This window comes from Puccinia triticina, chromosome 18A (assembly GCF_026914185.1).
Source record: "Puccinia triticina chromosome 18A, complete sequence".
NCBI lineage: Eukaryota > Fungi > Basidiomycota > Pucciniomycetes > Pucciniales > Pucciniaceae > Puccinia > Puccinia triticina.
This window is the reverse complement of record NC_070575.1, coordinates 1,796,113-1,821,616: the sequence shown is the minus strand read 5'-3', so window position 1 is coordinate 1,821,616 and position 25,504 is coordinate 1,796,113. Positions and strand designations below refer to the sequence as shown.

The 25,504-nt window shown below is 51.0% G+C and overlaps 3 protein-coding genes across 3 annotated transcripts; 2 read left to right on the top strand and 1 right to left on the bottom strand.

The window, feature by feature from the left end:
- Window positions 1-9,576: 9,576 nt before the first annotated feature.
- Window positions 9,577-15,840, top strand: PtA15_18A233 (uncharacterized protein; the record flags this gene model as incomplete). The annotated part of the gene is made up of 7 exons (XM_053164752.1): window positions 9,577-10,642; window positions 10,704-12,229; window positions 12,305-12,675; window positions 12,744-12,855; window positions 13,491-13,581; window positions 13,643-13,841; window positions 13,935-15,840. The coding sequence occupies 7 exons, from the start codon at window positions 9,577-9,579 to the stop codon at window positions 15,838-15,840; spliced, it is 5,271 nt and encodes a 1,756-aa protein (XP_053028730.1).
- Window positions 15,841-16,382: 542 nt separating this feature from the next.
- Window positions 16,383-16,992, top strand: PtA15_18A232 (uncharacterized protein; the record flags this gene model as incomplete). Its single annotated transcript, XM_053164751.1, has 2 exons — window positions 16,383-16,865; window positions 16,981-16,992. 2 exons carry the CDS (start codon window positions 16,383-16,385, stop codon window positions 16,990-16,992), a joined length of 495 nt encoding a protein of 164 aa, XP_053028729.1.
- Window positions 16,993-24,371: 7,379 nt separating this feature from the next.
- On the bottom strand, window positions 24,372-24,828 carry PtA15_18A231 (uncharacterized protein; the record flags this gene model as incomplete). The annotated part of the gene is made up of 2 exons (XM_053164750.1): window positions 24,372-24,550; window positions 24,657-24,828. 2 exons carry the CDS (start codon window positions 24,826-24,828, stop codon window positions 24,372-24,374), a joined length of 351 nt encoding a protein of 116 aa, XP_053028728.1.
- Between the last annotated feature and the right edge of the window lie 676 nt (window positions 24,829-25,504).

Here is a 25,504-nt window from a genome sequence, read left to right as displayed (position 1 = left end):
GAGAATTGGTAATCTCTATTTCTGTCGTAGATGCTGGTCTTTCGAGATAGTTTAGTTTTTCGGTTGTGAGTTGGGGGGTTTGAAATGGAATGAAGCTGATTTTTAGCCGGTCTGAAGGCTATTGCCCCACAAGAAAGTCAGGAAAGCAGCGACAAAGTGCCGGATTATTTTTGGCCCCACCATTTAGAACCCTGGTACGCACATGATATTCTTCGGACCCCAATCGGTTGTGCAAGTCCCGAGCAGCTCACGCCATATTCTTAATGCAGCAAACGATACATACTTCATTTGTCTGTGGGCCTTGATGTGACCAGGGCCATTTTCCCCATTGTATCACAGCGTCATTGAAACTTGTGAGAACTGGAGGGATGGTATCGAGCTGGATGACGCAAAGCTCTACTTGTACAGGTGCCTCTCTGTTACCTTCAGGCAAGGAGGAATAGCCCGAGAGAATGCTTGTCATGTTTCAAGAATGATAGATTCTGAAACTTGATCCAGTCTAATAATCATATCAACACCAATGGGTCCCCAAACACTGATCTTTGCGAACTTAGCACAAGTCCCTCGCCTGCCGAGGGGCAGAGGCGCGGAGTGGGTGAGCCTGCGGGGCCTCTCAATGGCTTTTTTAAGCTCGTCATTTTTGGGGCTTCAATCTCATTCTCTTCAGAAGGTTTTTTTTTTGAAAATGGCAAAAGTTAGAGTCACATGGATGGATGGTTGTTGGTTTTGCAGAAAAATATCTCTTGTATCCTCACTCTGACCTGCCTATTTTTTGAGTTAGTGACTTTTGGTGATTGTGTCATTCCTGAACTTAAATAAGTCCCTCTCTTGCCTGAGGCTTTGCCGGAGACTCATGACTTATCAGGAATCTTTGTGTGATTAGGTTTGGGTGGTATTTTTCTTTGAACCACCAGAACCCAACTCTGACACCAGGGGAGAAGGTGTGGCACTCTCTAGAGAGTGCCAGACTGTAAATTTATCTTTGACTTGGTCAGAAGTCAGTTCAATGTGGGTGGGTAACTTGTGTACAACTTTGTTGGTGAACTTATTAGTAGCTATTGTATAAGAGTATGATGAGTTCAGTGCAACTCATCTGTAACTCCTGATAGTATCAGTTTGGATTTGATTCTATCCTTCAGCCATCTGGATTTGAAGATAAGTCATGATGACTGCCAGATACTTACCTAAACTTGTCTGATTCTGTCCTCATTACAGGCCATTTGCGTGATTTGTGAAGATTTTTTTTGGCTTCCTCATGGACCATATTCAGCCACCTTATTCACATGAGCTATTTGGATGCAGATGTGAATTATCAGGTTTCTCCCTATGACCCATATTGTTTGTCTCCTAGTGGTTTCCTGCAGCTGTTGCTTGACCATGATGACCTGGAGAGTGGGTGATGGTGCCCATTCAGGGGATTGGGGAATCCTCTTGGTGGCATGGTTGTACTGGCCATTGAGGAGACACACCCCCTTTGATGGCCAGTAAAAACTGGACATTGAAGGGAGTTTCCCACTAGCTGCATCCTACAGGTCCAACTGTGAAGTAGGCCAGAAATTTCACAAGATCCTGTTCAACCATTTCCACCCTGAAGTTTGCCCAGATTTGAGGTTGAAATTCATGTCCAAGTTGTAATTGCCATCAAGAGGAGTTGACAATCCCATCAATGACTGGTATAAATCAGCCATCATAAGCAGGTTGCATTCAATTAACCAGCGCTCTGTACCATCCATGAGGAGAAATTCACACTTCCTTCATTGGCTGGGTTGTAGCAGCTATTGAAGGGAGTAAACACTCCCTTACTCTGCCATTAAAAAGGGTGCACACTCCTCTTGATGGCAGGTTTGTGTTGGCCATTGAGGAGACACTCCCTCAAATGGCCAGTACAACCCTGGCATCAAAACTCTGTCAAATGAGGTTGGCAACAATAGTGATTCCAAGACCACACTTGTTCACACACTTTATAAATTAAGGTACAATCCTGGATAAGGTAGCCACTACTCAGGTCTGGTGATGATTAACTGTTAAACTGTGGAGCCCAGGGGATCATGTGTTTCCAGTGGTCAGGCAATTTGAAAAATTGATGCTAATTACATCACATTTTAACAATGTTCAGCCTGAACACAATTTTTGCAACACGCCAGGCAGGTAAGAGATGATTATGGTGTCTTCCACCTCCTCCCAATTTAGTTCTATCTGACAGAGAAGTTGGATTGTACCACCCTGAAATGATAACCAGGAGATGCATACATCTTGAGGGCCCATTGTGGCTTGATCAGTTGAGCCTGCCTGGTCACAGTGAAGTTGACCAAGATTGGCCTGTTCTGATGGACACATGATTTTCAGGATCCTCAGCTGGAACAACAATGGAATTTTTTCCAGGTTGAGTCAAGCTGGAGTTGAGCATTGGGTTAGGTGAAGTTATGGAATTTGACATGAGGTTAGGATGGAGATGATATCAGCCTGAGTTGAACATAACATCACTATTGACACAAGCTGAAGTTGTGTATGTTGCCCACATGTTGCATGCTTGATACCCGCCAGGGTTGCTGAAGGAAGTTACAGTTTGGCACTCTCTAGAGAGTGCCACACTTTCTCCCCTGGTGTGATAATACCAAAGGTTCTAATTAGTCTCTAGTGGATGGTACCCCTAAATCTCCCTTTCCTTCTGACATAATTTCAGACCCTCTTGCCTCCATCTTCAGATATCCCTCTTTTATTTTTTCAAAAGTCTCATTTTTGAGCAAATGGACCAGATCTAGAGATGCAACGTTTGGACCCAGGTACCCGTTTGTATCCGGGTACCGCCTGTTTTTTTGGCCTAAAACGGACACCCGGACACGGACCCAGACCGCCTGTTTTTTTGGCCTAAAACGGACACCCGGACACGGACCCAGACACGCCTGGGGGCCCAGGGGCAATGGTGGGTCGCTACTTTACTCTACGATAACCAGGGCTGTGGAGTAAAGTAGCGAGCTGCGCCTAACATTTTTACAGTTATTGTTAACGCTAGCGCGCGGATCGCCGCGTCACGGTTATTGTAACTGGCCTTTTTTTGTACAGCCGTTGCTAGTAAACTAACATGTTATCGAGAAAATTAACATTTTATTAAGCAATTAAGGGTCAAATTGGCCCTTATCAAGCAGAGCAACACTTGATTGAGCAGTGAAGGGCCAAATCAGCCCTGAAATGGCCTTTTTTCTTCAATATGTTGATAAATACCTGCTGCTTTGCCCATAGATATCGTAGCGGCCTTGAAAAAAAAGCACCCGCCCAGTGCGATATTGACATTGCACCACATTTTCCCATTGCTAACGGTCCGGTTAGCGTAAAGGGACCAAAAATTGCTACAATAACGTTACAATATCAATAACCGTAAAGTAGGCGAACCTGAATGTAGCCTAAACAAAGATCACCAATTTAATTTGGTTGTGGATTTGCAACAACAGCAAAAAAAAAGTGCAACAAAAAAAAAAGCAACCGACATGCCGAGTAGCCTCCCCGGGAAGCGGGTGCTTTAACTGCTGGAACGGACCAGTCATCGAGGCTCAATGACCGGAACAACTTGGCCATCGAGGGGACTTGTGTGTTACCCCTCCCCGTGGCCGGTTGTACCGCTCGGCGCTCATCTACATATGTGTCAGCATGTGTTGGCGATCACGCTTGATGGCCGGGTAGCTGGTCCGTACCGGTCATCAAGGCTGAAGAACTCTTGATGCCGGGTGTGTAGAATCTACTTTCTCGTACATCCGGCCATCGAAAGGAGTGCAAAATGTCCTTTCAATGGCCGGCGCTTGTACAGGTCATCGAGAGCAACACACTACTTGATAGCCGGCCATCAAGAGGGGGTACACACTCCCATTGATGGCCCGTCTATTCCTGTCATTGAGGGGAGTGTGAACCTTGTCTTGATCATTGTCAGGTACACACTCCCTTCGCGACCTGCCATACGGCCTTCAAGAACAACTCACCAACCAAGCCGTCGATGGCTGACCCCGACCGGTCATTGTGAAGGGATCAAACTACTCCCCTCAATGGACATTTTGTTCCGGCCATTCTGGTCCGTTTCAGTATGACCAATACCCGCGCCGGCGATTGGTATTGGTCATACTGGATGAGATCCGCCCGCGGCTGGGTGGGAGGATACGTACTTGACCATTTTTTTTGTGTGTACATAACCATGGTGATTCTACCAAAGCAGAATTGCTTAGGCTAGATTCATCTCCCCGTAAAGTAGCGACCCACCGTTGCCAGGGGGCGGTACCCGGGTACCATGTGCTAAAAAAGTACTACTGGGGGTTGATTTCATGCATACTATCATCCTAAATCACTCTACTACTACTATCTCTTTGACCTTTCTCTTCTTCTTTGACAAGTTGGCATTCTTGATCCCTTCATTCCACCGATTGAGAACCCCAGGTGGTATTTTCCCATTCTTGGAAGAAAACGCAACCGTCATTCCTCTGCTCACCGATACTCCACTAAGTTGGTGCCTCTTTGCGGTGACATAGCATTGACCAAAACTAAACGCTTGCTCCACGTCAACCAATGTAGCTAAATGAAACAGAAGTTCAAGCTGGAGTGAGTCAAAATAAAAAAAAAAATGGATGTAGAAAGAAAAAAAAAAAAAAAAAAAAACGGACAGACCTGGACAGCTTAATATATCAAGAGCCATATTCAAAAGCCCCCCAAAGTTGTTGCCCCTTGCCTTCTGTTTGAGCCACCACTTGACAGTGTTGACTGGGTTTAATTGATCTAAGATTATGTCCCCTGCAAGCCAATTATCGATGGGGTCAGATGGTGAATTAATTGCGCGCGCGGCCAATGCAGCCCCAAGTTGAGATATGAAACCGGTTTGGGGCTGGAAAGCAAGTCAGTCCCACCCATTTAGCTTGCAAGCAAGTCTAATTTGTGCTTACTGGGGCTATAGTAACCGCCGGGCTTGCAGATACTTCTTCTTGAGGTTTATACTTGCTAACCCACAGCTCTTGAGTGAGCCTGATTGCCTCGTCAATCCATTCTTGGCTCCAGCCAGCGACTTTAAAGTATTGATCTTTGAACAAGGGATGCAGGACTGAGGACACCAACAATATTATGAGTTTGAGCGTCAATCAAAAGAGAAAGCTGAGGGTTTGATCGGACTTACTCATTGCTATTTGGTACAGAGGCGAGCAGTCAGTTAAGGTGTAGTACTTGTTTGTAAACTTCACACCAGCCCGGCAAGCGTTCCTCAAAGCGGGGGTGAACTTCTTCTGCGATATGATAGTTGAAAGATGTTCAGTAATCTGGTCAATAACCACTACCACATGGGATAACCGTGCCAAGCTGCCAGTTGATACTTGAATAGTTATATCAAAAAACAGCTGTAATACAGCCACCAGATTGTTGGCCAACTTGATATCAGTGTTGCTGATTTGGGACGCCCAAGCAATACCGTACTTTTCATCACACTGCCATTCATAACTGGATAGAGAGAATTCAGAAAGTCTATGACATGATGATGGATATGAACTTGACTTACATTGCAGCGTGACACCTAACAATCCCTTTGAGTTGCACAAGAGTTGAGTTCCACCTTGTAGCTACATCTTGTTTGATATTGTGTGGTTTTTTGCAGTTTTTCTCCTTGCACATTTCGATGAATAAGGATTTTGAGTTTGGTGATTTATTAAGCTTTCAGGCAATCAATTGGAACTGGATTTAGCAAGATGATTAGTGCAAATCTATCACGGGAGTGGCAGAATCCATAGCTGACCTTGGCCAGAGTTTGCTGGCATGTTTTTGAGGTGTATCAATTGTCTTTGTCTTCATTGCTTACATCATCTATTGTGAAGACCTGGAGGTTTCACGAGAAGATCACAGGCAGATTACATCAGCAACTCGAGAGTACTTAGTTCAACTCTCCCCGCGCCCCACCTAACTCAGCAGAGAGAAGCTGAACTTCTCTCCTGGGTTAGGTGAGCACCTTCTTTCCTATCTTTCTTTCTTAAGAGTGTACATAGTCAGGAGAGAGAAGCTGAACTTCTCTCCTGGGTTAGGAATATAAAACACCAGTGGTTCCTAGAATTTGAGCCACGTTGGCATTGCGCCAACCCTCGTGTCTGCCCAGTGAAGAGTCCTTTTGAAGGACTCTTACATCTATGTTGTCAAGGTCCAACTCATCCTTGTCCGTGACATTGGCCACATCGGCAGAAATATTGGTTGAGTTCTCTTCTGCATCTCCTGAGTCAGATAAATCCTTTCTTCTGCGGTAACTGGAGGAGAGGTATAAATTTAGCCAAAGAATGCAGAAGAAAAAGAGATAAGCTTACAGTGCGATCTGCTTTCCAGAATCTTCTTCCCCGTCATCCATCTCGCTGTTGTACATATCTTGAAATTTTTCACCCAGGTTTTTCTGAAAAACTTCAAAGAACTAGGAGTTATATTTGTATCAGACTCTTGAAACTATCTCTAAGCAAATGATAATCTGAGTGAAATAAAACATCCTGAATGATAGAAAATTTACCTAGGAGCAGGTACAAGCGCCGCTCTCTACTTTGGATAGATGATAGAGTGATAGAGATGAAATGGAAAAGTTATCGCTTGGCAATGGTACAATTGGTCTTTGGACCTGAGTGCGTTCTCACTTGCCTTCGGCAAAACGGCTAAGAAGCAATGCGACGTTGTCTAATATAGATCAACGTCTCATTAGCGTTTGCCTTTTGTTTCTGCTTATGAAGCTACACGAGTCACTCACCGATATGTTCTCCTGCTCTTTGAGCGGTATCGGTGCGATCGGTCCGTTTAACTTCGACAGTTCTGTCTAAGAAAAAGGGATAGCGCATTAGCAACTATCTGAACAGCTTGTCGTTAGATCTCTGCAGCCGCTTACCTTTGGTGCTAGCTGAGATTCTTTCGATGAGCGAACGTGGGCCGGGATTTTCCACGAGCCTAACCTTGCTGCTCACGTGCGTCGGATCTGTTTGCATCAAAGAGATGAATTCAGTTTCACGACCCCCGCGGCGCTGGTTTAGACTGCGGAAGTGGTTCGCGTTTGCTTACCAAAGTCCGCAGCTATTTTGGTTCCGGGTGTCTTCCTCAGTTTATGAGTTGGACCCCTTTCCCCTAAGCTGGAATTCTCACATTTTCGTCCCAAATTTGCTGCTCCTCTCAGGTCCAAACGGTCTTAGTATTGCTTTGGCGATCAGATTCAGTACATGTGCAAAGCAGCAAATCCATTGGGCCTCTCCTTTGAAGTTTGGCCACTTCAGCTTCTTTAACTCATTGATCATGACCATATTGTTTGATGCGTTATCGGAAACTATACCACATATCTGGACAATATATACTCATCAGCTTAGATCGATTGATTGATAAATGTACAGTAGCAAAAATGGAAACTTACCTTGTTTTGAATCTCAAACTTTTCAACAATCAATTGGACTGCTTCCGCCAAGTACTTGCCTCTGTGGCTCTGAGATAACTTGACAAAGTCAAGAGGCATTGGTTCAAAGTGGGGCTTACCGTCATCCCCATCGCAAAGCCGGTATATTAATACTCCAAGAATATCAAATCCGTTTGGAGATTGCCAAGCGTCGACACTGAGATACATTGCTCCAGTATGACTCTGAATATCAATCATATTCAAAGAGGTTAGCTGAAAAGAATCCAGACGCAATGAAAGGAAGAAGTAATGACCAACCTTCAGATTGGATTGCAAGTTTTCTTGAACGGCGGTGTATAGTTGATGAATTGACTTTGAAAGCAATTGACGGTGAGGTAAGTTCTTGACAACCGTTGGGTGCAAGAGACTCTTCAAGCTTGGGTCTTCAAATACGGAAAAAGGTTGTGCTGACTCGGCACACCAAATCACACACATTTGTGTGACCTATTGAGGGGGGGGCAAACAGTTATATATCATCTTGAGAGGGGGGGAAATCATTAAAACAGCTTACCTCACGCGGGTCGATATCGCCAGTTCCTGTGATACCAAATGATGCAAGACTGCAGCTGCCATCAGCCTGGCTCTGTCGCTTCAAGCAGACCGCTGCATTTTTTAGGAGGTTGCTACAAGACAAGTTGGTCGTGGGCCGATTGATTTTGGTTCCACACCTGTGATGATGAACCCTTGTGAGCTAATAAGTAGATCCAAGCTTTCTGAATAGGAAAATACTCACATCTTACATGGATACGCAATCATTCGGCAACCATGCTTATCAAGCTGTTGGGATAACTGCAGAACGTGGTAAGATGCGTAACTGGAACTATTTGCAGTCTTGGCGATTTTTTGGGCTCGGGCTGTCATGTTTGCAAGGTCAGTGGAGTGGAATAAGGCAGAAGAAAAAAAGAGGTGAGGGCTTACTAAGTTCTTCTTGATCAGTCAGTGACCTTGAAACTTGGCTTCCACCTTCTTCCTTGTTGACGGAATCCGGTGGGACTTGAAACTGCTCTTGATCTTTTGCTTCAACCTGTTTTGGATCATTTGGAGTGGGTGAAGGGTCAGAACTGGGGAGAGGGGAGGTATTTTGGGCCTTCTTGGGTGGACGGCGAGGCATCGAGGGCGGTTGGATGTGGGTGAATCTGGATATCCAGGTGTTGGATGTCGTGGAGGATATGTCTTTGCCCAACCTCCGTGACCATCCCCCTGCCCCCCAGCGGGGGGGGGGGGGGAGGGGGGGGGGGAGGGGGTTCCACAGCGGGTACCCGTGGCAAACCTGGGCACTGGCAAAAAAACACAAGGAAAACGGGCACCCGGACCCGTACTTGGCACCCGCGGAGGCGGTACCCGCCACCCTGATGAGTACCCGCCCGCGGGTGCTAGGTACCCGCCGCGGGTACCGATATTGCATCTCTAACCAGATCACACTGAAAAGGCCTGAGTGTGCTCTGCCAAGGCACTTTATGTTTACTTTTATTTTATTTTCTCAATAAAATGGTTAAAAATTTGAGTTAAGAAGTAGAGAATCTGAAAAATGTGTCAAATGTGTGAGGAAGCACACAATTATGTATAAAAAGTTGGTCTTTGGAGGCTGGTTGAGAATTACATGAGATATGGTGGATGGAACAAATGCAAGAAGTCCTCATAAGCCACAAGTCCCACAGACAAGAGAGGGACTTGGTTAACTTTGTCTCATTCCCCATTAGCAGCTAATTGTCTACAAATATTCTTGATCATCATTTCCACTGAAATCCGCCAATGTTACAAGATTGAAAACACTCAAATTGACTCCCAATTGTTAGTGTGACTTATTGTATTTAATCTTGCATTTTATACTCATGATTGAAGTGTACTAGATTGATTATTTTGATTTTTCCAACGTCCCCAAGGTATGATTGCAATTTTCATGAGAGTTAGGTATGTCCAATTGTGAGCTGGCTCCCATGTGTTGGCTAAGGCTGCATAGGCCAGTAATTTTTCTTATAAATACATGAGATGTGTAGATGCTCATGTGGATTAATGGATGTGTTTTGTGAAGATCAGGAAGAATGTGTGGATATGTATGGCCGGACCGGGCGGGTTCCCCGATCGTCGACTGTTGATATCCGAGTACAACTCAATTTCAGGAAAAAACCCTCGAGAAGCCACCAGCACACCCGATGAGCAAATCGATCACCTCCTTCTTTCTGCCACTCCCAACGACAAGCAGGAAAAAGACGACGGACGATGCGGAAGAGAAGACCCAGGAGAAAAGACACACGAAGAAGCAGACGAAGCGCAAGCCTAGCCAGCTGCTAGCCCAGCCGCCAGACCAGCAACCACAAGACTCGGACAGCCAAGACGAGCCCAGGAACAAGCGCAGCAAGCCCTCCGGACGGAAGAAGGAGCCCGTCAAGAAACGGGAAGCTCGCCCGCCCAGCCCACCAGCCGAGCCTGACCAGCCGGTCACCATCGACCTGACGCTCGACTCGCCGGAGGCCAAGAGGGCGGAAACCGCCAAGAGCTTCACGCGGCCCACCAGATCTGAGACGACCACGAAACAGACCGACCAGCCGGGCCCAGCGCCCCACATCATCGACCTCGCCGGGTCTCCGGCCAAGGACAAGCCGGCGGCGGCGGCGGTGGCGTGCAAGACGTTTGCGGACTTTGCGGCGCTCCGGCGGCAGAAGACGCGGCGGAACGCGCGGCCGGTCGTCGATGCGGCCTGGCCCTCGGCGGAGTGGGTCCACCAGCGCTTCCTGGACGCGGCGGGAGCAGGGCCGGAGCGAGCGAGTGGGGGGCTGCGGCTGGCGACGAGCAAGGGCAAGAAGCCGGTGCGCCGATGGGGTCTGGAGCTGGGCGACGACGCCGCCGAGGGGTGGATGGCGCCGATCGGGACGGACGGTGGCGATGCGGGGCCGGCGGGCCCGACGCTGGTCCGGCTGGCCCTCGCGCCCCCGACGACCCTCATCCCGGGCCTCGAGACCGACCCGTGCTTCCGCCATCCGCTGCTCGCCCGCCTGCTCAAGCCCCTCAGCTGGCCCCTCCCCGGCCCCGCCCCCCTCGACCTCCCCGCCCTCCGGCGCGGCCACCATCGCTCCCCAGACGCCGTCAGCCAGCTCTGGACTACTACCTTCGCTCCCAAACGCGCCGCCGAGATCCTCGGCGACCACAACCGCCAGTGCGCTCTTACCCTCAAGTCTTGGCTCCTCGAAATCGCACTCAAGGAAGCCTCCCACTCCACCCGTGCGTCTCTGGCCCATTCTTATAACGGCCCCTGTTCCTGATTTTGTGTGTGTGTTTCCAGCCGATCATAGCCACACTCCGGACCAGAACCAGGCAGGCAAGAAGGGCGCGACGAAGCGGCGGAAGAAGAAGAAGAAGCAGAAGACGGAGGAGAAGAAGCGGGTGATCATCCGGGCGGTCTCCCCGCGGAAGCGCAAGAAGGCGCGTCGGCTGGTGGACGGAGACGACGAGAGCGATGGGCTGGACGACTTTATCGTGTCGGACTCGGACGAAGACACGATCTACGCCCAGGACATCTCGGTCTCCGATGGCGAGACGGGGGCGATCTGCGGGGGGAGTTCGCCGCGGAAGCGACAGCGGTCGGTGTCTGTGCTCCATCCGGCGTTTGCGCCGACGGCCCATCAGCAGCCGCCGGCCGCGGAGGTGGAGCAAGAGACGAGGTTCGAGTTCGAGCATCTCACCAACTTGATCCTCCTCAAGGGCCCCCACGGCGTCGGCAAGTCGTGCACCGTCCAGGCCGTCGCCCACGAGCTCGGATGGGAGGTTTTCGAGGTCAACCCCAGCCAGCTCCGCTCGCGCAAGGAAGTCGACCGTCTCATCGGCGACGTGTCCAAGAACCACGTGCTCTCCTGCTCCGCCAAGCAGCGCCCCGCCCTCTTCAAGCCCTCCTGCGCCACTCCTATCCCCATCTCCTCGAAACCACCAGCAGGGGCTCCTATCAATCCGTTCGAGAAGATGATGAAAGCTACGCGCGAGCAACCACCTCCGCAGGCCGCGGCGCCGGAGCCGCCGGGAAGCAAGAAGACCAAGCAGTCGTTGATCCTGCTCGAGGAAGTGGACATCGTGTATGGGCAAGACAAGGAGTTCTGGGCGGGGGTGGTGGAGCTGGTGTCGAAGTCGATGCGGCCGGTGGTGATGACCTGCACGGACTCGAGCGTGGTTCCGGTGGCGAGTCTTCCGATCCAGACGGTGCTGGAGTTCGAGCCGGCGGGGCGGGACTTGGTGTCCGCGTTTCTGGAGGTGGTTTGTCTGGTGGAAGGCCATCTGGTGGGGCGGGCGGAGCTGGGCCGGATGTACGGGGGCGAGCTGGTGTACGACGGGATGGCGGGGGGGCTGAGCCTGATGCGCGCCAAACGCGCCGCCGCGCCCTTCGTCGAGCTCTTCCAGGAGCCCGCGGCCCCCAGCCTTCCCCAGCCCGACCTGCGCCGCACGCTCTGCCAGCTCCAGTTCCTCTGCCAATGGGCCGTCGGCAGCCGGTGCGCGGGCGTCGACTGGCTCGACCTCGCCCCCGACCGCGCCGCCAGGATGCTCTTCTCCGAAAACACCCTCCCTCGCCCCCCCGCCCCCGCGCCTACCCTCCTCCGGCAGCTTGACCCCGCGCAGGACCCGTTTGCTCGGTTCGAGAAGCACGACTTCGAGCTCGACTGGCTCCCGCCGCTCTCCGGGCCCCGACCGCCGCCTCCTCCCCCCGCCCCGTCCGATCCCGCCCACGCGCTGGCCCAGGAGCTCCGGGTCCTGGCCCAGGCCCACGAAGATCTGTCGTTCGGAGACGCGTATGTGGACAAAGACCACGAGGTCGAGGTCGAGGTCAGCCTGCGCGTCTACTTTACACACACACACACACACTTTGGGTGGGCTTACACGCGCTTTTGTCTGGTGCAGCAATTCGAGGGCGAGATAGAGCCGTGTGGGCCGGACGCCGTGCTGCTGAGTGCGAGCCCGACGGCGGCGCCGGGGGGCACGATCGTGGAGATCAAGCGGCCGTGGAAGGCGTCTGCGGAGGGCTCGACGACGGTGCTGGGTGAGGATGCGCTGGAGGGGCAGGAGCTGCTGTACCAGCACGTGAGCGCCCGCCGGCCGTTCACGGGGCCCCACTACCGGCGCGAGCAGGACGCCTTCCAGGCCCTCCTCCAGGCCCTCGTGCGCGGCTTCTGGGCCCGGCCGGTGCCCGCGCATGCCGGCATGGGCTCGCACGGGGCCTACGTGGCGCGCTTCTTCACGCCGTTCAGCCACGCCCGTCTGCTCCAAGCCAGGTCGGTCCTCCTTCTCCTCTTTCCCTTCTTTGGTCACAGAGCGCTGATGGGTTTGTATGATGCGGAAGGCGGGAGAGGCTGGGGGAGATGGATGGGCTGATGGACTTCCGTGGCTCCCGGGCCTTCCTCCAGCCGCTGGCGGTCTACCTGACCGAGTACGGGCCCTTCGTCCGGCTCGTCGTCGCCGCCCAGGCCGCGCCCGCGCCCCCGCCTGCCGTCACCCGCAGTGCTCGACTCACCCGCGCCCATCGCCCGCAAGAGCTGGGCCCGGTCAGGGGCCGTGTGCTGGAGCTCTCGCCCGATGAGCTTGCGCTGTTCCGGAATGCGTCTTTTCTGGATAGTTTTGTGTAGTGTTGTTGTTGCTGTTGTAATGTGTGTGTTTCGGGTGTTCCTCCGGGGTGTCCCCCCCGGCTGTGCGGGTGTGGGTGTGTTTTTGGTGCCGCTTGAGTGAGTTTTGGAGTTGAGTGAAGATGAAGAACACTCCCAGTGCGAGTGCGGGCTTCCCGCTGGCGAGGATCCACCGACTGCTGCGACCACTCCGGGCATCCCTCGGCGCACTCGAGAGCCAGCTGACCACCAGCCAGCCACCACCAACCACCACATCCACCACCCCCAGACTGTACGCCGAGCCAAAGGCAAACCGCCGGGCACGCGAAGACGCCCAGGAATACGCCGCAAGCAGCAGCAGGCCACTCAAGAGATACAGGCGATCGAACCACACCACCACCAAACGCACCACACCCACACACCCCGCCAGCTCACCCCTCTTCAGCAACCCACCCACACCCACCACCACCACCACAGTACGCCCACAGGAACACCCCCAGGTCACCGAACTCGACACACAGATCAGGATCGACAAGCTCATCCTCGCCTACAAGAACATCCTCGATGCAACCACCACCAGTTAAGCAACCAGCCCCCTCTCCGTCCAAGCCATCCCCGCCACTGACCATCCACACCACAGCCCCCGAGCCAGACCAGCAGCTCGGCAAGCTCGCCACCGTCTGCGCACGCGTCATCGGCCGATTCATCGAGCGCGCCATCGAGCTCGACGCAGGCTGGCTGGCGGACAGCGCACAGCCGCCCAGCCTGCTCACCGACGTGGACTGGAAGACGAGCGTGATGGACGAATGGTACGACGCGATCCCCCTGCTCTACAGAAGGTACGCCACCCCCTCGGCTCGCGCGCATCCCGAGAGAGAGAGAGAGCCAAGAAGCTGACCACTCCCCCCCCCCCCCCCCCCCCCCCCCCAAAGATATGCGCTCGCCCAACACGCCCTCGCCATCATCCTGCGCGCCTTCCCGCTCGACCACAAGCCCCACGCGAAGCGGGCCGGCCTGAGCCACGCCCAGAAGCTCGTCCAGGCGCTCCACGCGCTGCACCGGAGCTACGCCGGGCCGGCGATCCAGGCCCAGGCGCTGCTGCTCCTGCCCGCCCTCTTCGGCCTGCCCACACGCACCTGGGGCGAGATCTGCGACGACTACGAGCACCGCTTCGCGCTCGGCGAGCACTGTCGCGCCCGGCTGGTCGCCGCCCAGGCCGGCAGGACCTTCCTCGAGATCTGCTCCGACCGCGAGCTCGTCGCGCTGCTCGACCTCGCCATCCACCGCCTCGCCGGCTGGGCCTTCGAGCGCTGGCTCGTCCAGCGCGACGCGCTGGTCCTGGCGCGTGCCCGCTGGCGCCGCGGACAAGAGGCACGGCTGGCCGGGCTCGAGTCCGACGACGAGGACGACGACGAGGGACCGGGAGGGATGGAGGAAGAGGCGGTGGTCGAGTACGACCGGCAGAGCTCGCCCATCCTGCTCAAGTGGATCTCCTCCCTCGTCGCCGCCTGTGTGCCCAGCTCGATCCATTGCGCCGCCGCCCGCAGCCAGCTCTCCGCCATCTCCCGGCTGCTCTTCGACGCCCTCATGGCCGCCAGCCCGCCCTCCCCGCACACCCTGTGCTCGGAGCAGGACAACTACTTCCTCGCCCTGCTCTCCATCACCGTCGAGTCCCATCGGCTCGCCCTCTTCGGCCTGCCCATCTTCAACACCGGCTCCGTGACTCCCGAGGACGACGAGGCGGCGTCGACGAGCTCGGGCGACGGCAAATGGAGCTCGAGCCATGCGCCGATGCGGCTGCAAGTCCTCATCGCCAAGTTCGACAGCCCCGACGGCGCCTCTTCCTCCTCCTCCTCCTCCTCCTCCTCGTCAGAGGGCGGGGACCGGACGGAGACGAAGATCTTCGGGAAGGCGGCGAAGCTGTTCTTCCGGGCGCACCGGACGACGCGGCTGCTGGCGGTGCCCCCGGGGCTGCTCTCCTCGCCGGGCGGGGCGGAGGAGGAGGAGGAGGAGGAGGAGCGGGGACGGGTGCCGGGGCTAGCGGAGCTGTTCCGGAGCGTGGTCGAGGGCCCGTACGCGCTCGAGCGGCTGGCGCGCAGCTGGGCGCGCAGTCTGCTCCACGCCGACCCCGCCCTCTGGGCCCTCCACGCCCTCCCGCCCTCCGACCCGCCCGCCGACCAGCGCCGGCGCGCCGAGAAGCTCGCCGCCGACGTCCAGGCTTGGCTCCGCCACTGGCTCGCACTCATCGACGACGCCCACTCGCTCCGGCACGCCGACGACTTCCCCGCCCATCTCCCCTCTCCAGAAGCCGAAGACGACGACGACGAGAAGCCGCCCGCTGCCTGCTGCACCTGTCCATCTGCCCCGCCCCTCCTGCTTGCCCCCGACGAAGAAGAAGACACCAAGCCGCCAGCCGCCCCCGCCGAGGACGACGGGGGGCAGAAGAGGCCGCATCCCACGCAGCCGCGCCCGCAACAGGTGCGCGTCGTCGTGCCCGCGACAGCCCGTGTGCCGGCCGGGGCCAGACGCAAGAAGCGGGCGCCCCGGCTCTCCCTGCCGGCGGCCCGGCGCCGGCTCTCGAAGTCTCTGACTCCTGCGGCTGCCGCCCCGTCCAGCGGCTCCGGATCGACGACCCGGGCCGCGGCGGTTGCTGCACACTCGCGCCCGGCCGCGCCTCCCTCCACTCGCCCCGCTCGGCTCGCGTCGCTTGATGATGACGACGAGGAGGACGACTTCGACGCGATGAACTTGCTCGCCCTTCCCCCCAGGGCCGCCTCCGTCACTGCCGCTCGCTCTCTTGAGGCCCTCCCTGCTAGGCCCACCCCCTCCAAACCTTAGGCCCCCGTTTCCTCCGGCTGCTTTTTGCCGCTTGGGTCGCCCCCTGCTCTCGCCCCCTGTCCTCGGCCCCTTTCCTTGGACGCTTTTCTCGGCCCCTTTCCTTGGACGCTTTTCTCGGCCCCTTTCCTTGGACGCTTTCCTTGGCCGTTTTTCTTGGGCCCTTTTTGTGCGTTTTCGTCGCCGGGGCTCGCGCCGTGTCTTCTTGCGCGGTGCGGTCCGCTGCTCCTCGCCGCGCGTTCCCGGCCCTCTTTCCCTGTCTTTAGCCCGTTTTCTTGGGCGTCGACGGGGTGGCCGGTTCGAGGCTGCAAATAGACTTGGCCATCCTTTTTTTCTTTCTTGTTTTTTTGTGCAGAGCTGTTGTATGTGTAGGGCCAGAGATCGACGGGTGGATGTGGGTGTTTTTGCGCCTCTGGAATGGACTGTTGGTGGTGTACCCTTGCATGTGTTTTCTGGACCGATCCGAGAGACTGTGGTGCTCAGAGTGTGTGTGTGGAGGTGGAGGATCTGGGCGGGGAGCAGGACGGGGGTGAGGATACATGGCCATGGCCTTGGTCACAGAGCGTGGCGGGATCGGTGGGCTGAGAGCAGTTGTATATCGAGCTGCGTGTCTTCATCCGCACCCATGCCCATGCCGTCCTCGCAAGGACATGACAAACCTAGCGAGTCATGTCTCCTCAAATAGGACAACGGTTAGCAGACTCTCTCTGCACGACAATCTCCGCACAAGACACCCATCGGCCAGCACATATTCAGTCCCATTCGCAGTCGCCTCGTCGCTTGAAACAACTCCCTCCGTCATGAAACTCGGCACCACCGTCCTCTCGGCGTTCTCCTGCGCCGCCGGCTGTCTGGTGTGCGCCGGCTGCAGAGCTGCCGCCTGTGACGCACTTATCGACGGGGTGTCACGGGCGAACGCCGCAAGCGGGCCCGCGCCAAGATCTTCATTCACTGCAAGACCCTGCGACGTGTTCATCATCTGCAAAATGCCAGGGCCGCCGGCGGCTCCCGCGTGCCATGACCACTGGGTCGTCGCCCCCCCCCCCCCCCCCACCGGAGCAATGGGGCCCCTGGGCTTGCATTCCTCGGTGTTGCTCAGCAACTGCATGTTGAGCTGCGGCAAACTTCAACCCTCCAGCTTAGGCCAGCCTGTAGCACTATGCCAAACCAGCATTGATAGTATTCCCTGCTATCTGTGGCCCTGTTGCGCGGCCTCAATCGTGTATAGGGGTGTGCACTACTGCCCAATCATTTAGATAAAAAAAAAATACACTGTAGCACACACTACTGATCTCTCCACAATGGGATTGTGCCATCTCATGCACCATGAGATCAATATTACACTTATCCAGATCCTGCATGGATGGGCTTTCCAACGGATGTGCACCGGCAAGCATGGATCTTCTCTGTGATTCTCAGCTTCAGGAGCTTCCACGGTTTGATTTGCTTTGATGATGGATTCCAGGTTGATTGAGAAGAACAGCCCAACCTGGACTGAATTTGTGTGCTATGAGAGCCGATCGGCATGTTTTTGCGGGCAGCATACATGTTCTGATGGGTGGAAAAACACCGCCTGACAAAATCTTGATTCTAGGCTCTGTAGTGTTTGGGTTCAGATTCCTCCTGCAGGCTTCCAGGGGCTTCCGGAGGCTTGCTTTGAAAGACCACATGCTCCACCGCAGCAATGGTGTGTTAGGTGCTCAATGTGAAGTTCGGATATCCCCCTCTGTGCTTGCACAGGGTGATGTACCACCAGCCCCAGATCCCGTACAACAGGCTGAGTGGACTACCAATGGGCTTGCTTGCTATGTTTGTTGTTTGAATTACCAGCCCTGTTGTTTTTGTTGTTGTGTTTGTTCACAGGGGAGACTTTTGATTGGGATTATGGTATTCAAAATTGCATATGTCACTGTTTAGATAAAATCATCGGACCTACTTTGTGCAGCAGCAAAAAACTCTTCGCACACAGAATTGACCGTCCCCTGACGTCAAGCCCGCTGTGCGCGCAAGCCGAAAAATACCTTGCACACAGTGAATTGCCCCAAAAGAAGGAGGTGATTTTTCCGGATTTAATTCAAATGTTGAATGTTGACTTGCAGTCTCCCCGCAAAACTGGGTTATGCAAAGTGACCTGCATGCACATGTGGGTCTACTTTGAAACACCCTAGTAACTAGATTTAAGGCCAATGCAATGCACAATAGAAACTTAACAGAGTAACTCAATTGATGATACATAGAGTTCATTTATAATGTTGATATTGATATTTTAGATTTCTAAGGAAAATGATAACAAAGAATATCTCAAGAGGAAACAAGGAAAGACCCAATTGTCAAGAGGAAAAATAACAACAACAGAACCTTGAGAGGAATCAATGACGTCAGACCAAGAAGAATATGTCATCCACCCAGAAGATCAACAGGATGAAAAAGACGCATGATTGTAAGACCCCAATAGCTGATTGTCCTAAATTAAACTCAAGAATATAAGCTTAACTAATGAATTAGTCCCATAATAGTTGAACCACATTGTTACATAACCCCATGTAAAATCTACAACAAGTAGCCCATGTATCAAGCTTGTGCAACATGTAACATGTTCCGGCATCACACAATCCCCATGAAACATGTTTCTGCAACATGCAACCTCCATGAAACATGTTTCCGTAACACACAACCCCCATGGAAGATGTTCCCAGAACATTGAACCCCCAAGAACCCCCACATGAATTTCCTGCACCATGTAAACCCCATTCAAGAAGTTTAAAAACAGTGCAACACATGTATAACATGTAACATGTACAAATCACCCGTGACATGCACAAACACCATGTAACCCGTAAGCAACAAGTGCGCACACCACAAAACACATGTACACACACAACATTTAACATTTAACGTGTATGTAACACAGCATGTAACATGTACATTTCATTTAAAATTTCACCCCCAATGTACCAATTTGTTAGGGTTAGGTAACCGGGGGGTGCGCACTCCGTCGTTGGGACAGAAGGCTGGACAGAAAGCCCTGTAAAAACTGCAAATGTCAGCAAGAACACATAGAAATTGCGTCATTTGAAAGGATAGATTCAGGCGGTTCTTTTGAGCTAATAAAACTGATGTAAAGTTCAGCGGAACCGGGTCTACATGAGATTTGAAGTTGGTAATGCATGATGGCTAACGTGCAAACGTGCAGCCCTCATATGTAATCACCAGGGGGGAAAGTGTGGCACTCTCTGGAGAGTGCCAGGCCGTAATTCTGTCAGTCAAATGGTCTGATGTGAGTTAGATGTGAGTCGCAACTCTTTGTTCAATTTTCCTCCCAACAGATGTGTAACTGTAGGTGAAGTGGTTGCGGGATGATCTGTAACTCAATTCCAACACATGGAAATATCTTAGTTGAAATTTTCTGTTTGGTTCATATCAAACAAAATCCAGGATGTGAGATTCAATTCACAACATGTTTTGCCAAGAATGTAACTATCCTGATGCTCAAAGATATCCTTGACCAAGTGAGAAGGAAGATTTTTCAGGGCTGATTTTTTTCAATCAAAACCCACATAAAATCACATAATGAAAAATAGCTGTAAATTATAGCAACCGCAAAGACTCAGCTAACTGGTAGATTAATCCTTGTGGGATATTTATGCCATGCATGTTCCCTTCATCAATTGGGAGGAAAGTTATGTAAAATTAAATTTCTCTTTTTTGAGTATCACACAGTGTCAAAGCTGGGAAAACCTCTGTAACCTGTCTTCCCTCCCTGTAATATGAAATGTGAACAATCAAAGAGGCCTTTTCACCAACCATGTTTACCAAGTGATGGTCCACTTATGCAGGCTAAAGTTTGCCATGCGGTCAGCTGTTCATTTGGGTCCATGCACCTTTTGTATGTGGATACACATTGCACAATTTTCCTTCACTTGACCTCCATATGCCTGATAAAATGCAGCAGCTAGAGGTTAAAATTATTAAGCTTCACAGAGGGAAGGGGGCAGATTGGTGGATATCAATAGATGCATCAATATTTTGATGATCCTGGAACCAGCAGGAGAAAGATTTCAATAGCTGGTCTGAACTCTGAGGTGAAAAGTCAACTCTGAAATGTCCACACACATCTCAGCATGCAGGGTCATACCGTTTGTCTTGTAGATTGATCATCTTCACACCTTTTGCCTGACTGTTTTGGGTGATTTTTTCCTCCAGGTAACATACCTTCATCACACCTACCATTATGTCCGTGGCCATTGTGCAACAAAATGGGGTTGATTGCTCTTATCACATGGTAATTATTAGCACCAGGTGTAAGATAAGAATGATGCTCTTTTGACCTGCTGTATCCAGAACAATCAAAATCATCATCATTTTGTAGTGGCAAAAATGGTGTTCATATGTGTTGCAAATCACCAAAAAAGCTTGTGTTCCAGGAGTTTCAATCTGGGCACAAGTGAACTAAGGTGGCAGCGGGGCAACAGGGATCAGCTCTGTATCCCCGGGTGTCCCCGGGGAGCGTGTTTTTTTTGTCGCTATGTCCACCGTCATGTTCGGCCAAACATCAGGGTGGACATTGGCGAGTTGCTTGTTTACACGGGCTCAATGACCTTTGTTTGCTGGTCATTGAGCTGGGAAAGCCCCAACTCAATGAACAGTACACTAAATACAGTTCATTCAGCTTGGCTTTTCCGAGGTTGGTGGACAGTACAGACTGCTCACCAAGCTCAGACAGGCCCAGAACGATGACCAATAGGTGCTGGTCATCGGACCAGGGCTTCTCCAACTGGATGGCCAACACAAACTGGTCATCGAGTTCAGAGAGGCCGCGCTTGACAGGCATCATGCCCTGGTCATCGATCTGCAGCCTCTCCGAGCTCAAATCCGATGACCAGTAGATACTGGTCATCCAGCGAGAAGCCCTGGCCCAATGACCAGCAAATGCTGGTCATCTAGTCAGCCTTTCCGAGCGCGGTAGGCAGCCTACACTGGTCACTCAGCTTGGAAAAGTGCAGCAGGATGGACAGTACATACTGTCCATCAAGCCGGGACTTTCCCCGCGCTGAGTACAGTACATACATTCCTTAAAGCTGGGAGAGGCCCGGCTCAATGACCAACATGCAGTACTGGTCACTGCTCTGGGATTTTCCCAGCCTAGTGAACTGTGATCAAGTGGAGGGTGTCTCCACTCAATGGCCAGTAGAACCAGTCACCGAGTAAGGAACCCCCCCCCACTCAACAGCCAGTATACACACCAGTCCTCGAGTGGAGAATCCCTCCACTCAATGACATTAAAAACCAGTCATCGAGTGGAGGATGTCTCCACTTGGTGGCTGGTGATTTAGATATGGTCATTGAGTGGACACAACCTCCAATCAATGGTTGTCCAACAGTCATCAAGTGGAGGGAATCTCCACTCAATGACTTTACAACCCATTCATTGAGTGGAGGGGGTCTCAAATTGATTCCTGAAACACACCACTAAGTGTAGAATACCAGGGTGTACCAGGCATCAAGTGGGGGTACCCTCAACTCAATTACCAACATGTTCACCATGGAGTGGATCAAAGATCAGCATGAGTTGAACATAAGGTCAACATATTTTAAACCTAAATCCCACATGCTCACACATTTGACATCAGACAGTCTTCCCAAAGGAACATACGGTCTGGCACTCTCCAGGGAGTGCCACACTTTCCCCCCTGGTGAATGTTCTGATGACATAATATTTCCATGATTTTTGTAGCACAGATTATTTACAACATAAAAACATCCCTGAAATTTTTAGACTGTTTGGTTGTGTAACAAAAAGGTTATACAGTTAGTGGTAATTTCCTACTGAGCTAATCACCCCCCCCCCTTATATCTCATGTTATGATGACACAATATTGCTAATAATTTAATAGAACAGATAATATAAATTATTAAAAGATCCCTGAAAGTTGCAGATTTTATGGGTCGGTGACAAAAAAGTTGTAGGGTTAGCAGTCATTTTCCTACTCTGTCTGTGCACCCCTCATATCTCATGTTCTGATGACACAATATTACTAAATCTTCCAGGGGTTTGATTTTATGCATATTTATCTGTTATCTGAGATTTTTATGCATGTTGTGCGTGGGAAACAAAAGTTATGAATATGGCGGATCATAAAATGTGCACCCCTCAAATCTCATGTTTTGATGGCACACTATTGCTATAAGTTTGAAGGGGTTCAATTTATGCAAAATCCACTTTGATATCAAATTTTTATGCATGTAGTGTGTGGGAAAAAAAAGTTATGGGTGGAGCGGATAACAAAAAAAAATATAACTAATTAGTTGCAATGACCCCCAAAAAATAATCTGTTTCAGGAAAGTGATTCCCAAAAAAAGGGTCTAGGTTGACGTCTGGACCCAGTCGCTATTTGGTCCCGGCAATGTATAGGAGTTGTTTTCCCAATTTTTGGGAGTCATTTTTCCAAGTCTCTTTATGTAAATCTTGCTGCCAAACTAGGCCTAGGAAAACTGGAGAGAAAGTTCACTGATTTGGGGATGCAGTTATAAAATAGAGAAACAATGTACTATTCTTAACTATCTTGGGAAATTCTTGCTGTTCTGTATGCATTGAATGGACTATCACTAGGCGCTGTTGAAAAGACAACCGGAGAACAGATGAGGACTCGAGGAAGAAAGCTCAAGTGAGGTTTGAGGCCTAGAGGAGAAAAGCTCTGAGGTAACCAAAAAGGAGAAGGAACCCCAGAGAGGGGTCAAGCTGCTAGCTGTGAGAAGGAAAAAGGCTCCTCACTACAAGAGACTCACTGGTCTCAGGGTAAAGCGTGCAGAAGCTGATGATTCTATTTCTATCTATCTGAGTGGATATTTAAGCTATTACATTGGGAGACAAGATGTGGGCAGAAGATGGAACTTGCATATGCAACTGGAAGGAGAAAGGGAGTGACAGGGAAGAGACAGGAAAGAAGTGAGTGACAGAGATGTGAAATTCCAACAGGTGCATTGAATACTATTACTTAGTATCCAAAACAGACTATTATGAAATTGGTTGGTGTTGCACCGGGATTTCTGCTGCAGTATCTTGTGTGTCAAATGGTGGCAGTTGAGTTGGTCTTGTTCTTTCAGATTCTTTTGGAGCCAAGTGAGCTTTTTCTTGTTAAGTGGGTGTGTTGTACCTCTTATAATGGACATTACCTAACGCTTTCACAAATGCTGTTTCATAAGTTTCTTGGTCAAAGGGTGGGGGAAGATGAGGACTGATCCCCAAAGCGTTGGTGTGGAAGACGCCAGAAGTAGATTCTTCATACCAATATCCCATCAATTTTATTGCAGCTGTGAAGCTCATTTTTCTTCCAATCTTTTCCTCATATAGGAATAGATCCATCAGATATCTCTGGGGTTTGCTCGGAAAGAAATTGTCAAATTCAATTGAGTCTCTTGGTAGATTATTCAGTCTAATTTGGCCAAGGACTGGCCATCTCCCTGGAGTTCCTTTGAACATAATTGTGAAGAACCATTTGATCAAATCTTCATGTACATTGCCTGTGACCCCTAACATCATATGATCTAGTCCACCTAAGCTTAGCAAATTGTGATAAAGGTTAAGAGCGTGGAAGATTTGGGCGATTCGAAAACGGAGTCTTTGTGGGCGTATCAGACTCTTATCCTCGGAGTCGTATGTTGGTCTAATCTGGTATTGGTACGGTTTTTTTGTAGATGAAGAGTTGACCTTGAAGATTGCAATTGGTAACGTTTCTGAATACAGAAATCCTTTCGCGTTAATGACACTAATCTGCTTCAATTGTGTTTCAATGTATTGTTTGTATTGCTTGATGATTCCTTTATCTTCGCTACCTTGATTCTTGAGCCTTCTCTGCGCAAGTCTATCAATGCTTTCGACATGATGAGTAATTATGGTGTATAAGTCCGGTAATGGACCCCACTTGGGTCTCTTGGGCGCTCGGCGTGAAGGATTGACTTTTGTTGGTTCAGCTCTTGAGTGCTTCCCCAATACGGAATTTAATTTTTCAACCTGATTGGCGACCTGCTTAACTGGCTCTAAATATGTTAAGGAACGGAGGTCTCGGATATTCAATCAGCAAGGCAGCTTGGCCGAGGGAGGGTTGGATAGATAAAACTGCGCTGGATCTGACCATCGAGGGCATTGCCATGATTGCCAATCATGTAATTGACACGTTCTGATGGCGATCCAATACTTCCGGTTGCTAGTTTTGAATAGTCGGAGAGTGCTGGTACCCAGCTTTCAGAAAAAGGGTCTACAAAGCGCTTGTCCATATGAGCACGGTAGAGGATACTTGATCAGCATGTCAACTTGGTTGAAGAAGTGTCTCATTTTTAGGACTACGCGTGATCTGACCTTCGTAGGAATTGGCTTCGGTGGCAATTATGGAATTCACAGGTTCTCCTGATGCTGATCCAATACTTCCGGTCACTAATTTTGTATGCTTGGAGAATGGTGTGCTGAACCAGGTTTCCAAAAAAGTATCTACAACGCGTTTGTTCACATTAGCACGTGAAAGGATTCTGTCACTGAGTCAACTTGGCCGAAGAAGTATCGTCTGGTTAGTACTGTGCTTGATCTGACCTTTGTAGGAATCGACTTCGTTGGCATTCATGGAATTCACAGGTTCTCCTGATGGTGATCCAATGCTTCCGGGAACCAGCTTCTTCTGCTCGGAGGATGCTGGTTCCATTGAGCCTTCGGAGATAGGGTCTATAAAGCACTTTTTCATATCAGCACGGTCAAACAAATGATAAATGCCACTAGGACACACCATGTGGAAACAAGAGCTCTTCATGTGTAAAAAAAAGATCATGACCCAGATACAAAGAAGAGGAGTGCGGATCCAGAAAGCTACGGAGGAGCTCCTGATCAGAGGAAGTTGCAGGCTGAGGTGTCAAAGGTCGAAGCACATCAGGTTCCTTGAATCCAGCGTCGGCGATGAAGGACGGCGCTGCCAATGTAAGACTGAAGTGGTGGTGAAGGACCATGCCAAAGCAAGTTAACCGTGGCCAGTCCAGAGTCATAATCGAAGGACGAAGTCGAACAAGCTATCAGAAATTGGCTTGGGTTTGCCAGTGTTTTCTTTTTTGTTGTGCGCAGTGGAACTTGAACCAAATCATCACTGACACCAACAAAAAAAGTGCTCAATCCATTCGAAAACACATTCCACTTCGTGCTTCAAATGGTGAGCTAGAAGAATACAAGACACCCATCTCAAAAGGGTGTTTTGGTGAAGCAAGTTTGATATGTATATGTAGCGCTATTGATGTACCAAGTTCCATGCCACCACCAGCCCGACTCACCACACTCGACACCAAAAGTCTGCCTGCACGTAGGGCCCGTGAGGTCTCAGCGCGTTGAAAGACAGTTGACTGTTGGATGAGGATCATCGAGACAGCATTGGGCAGGTACGTTATCCATTTAGCTAACGCTGCCTGTATGGGACCGAATCACTTTATCTTCTCCGTCAATTACCGATAACTGGCGGGCCGGTACGATACCCGGTAATAACAAAGTCTTTATCCTCTAACATAAAGAATAACCCTTGTAGTGGCTACATACCGTGTAACAAGCTTGGTACTATATTCAGATTTGTATATTTCAGCACAGTCATAGTGCAAGGGCTTAAGAAACCCTAATTACATATAAAATTACAGTTTTTTT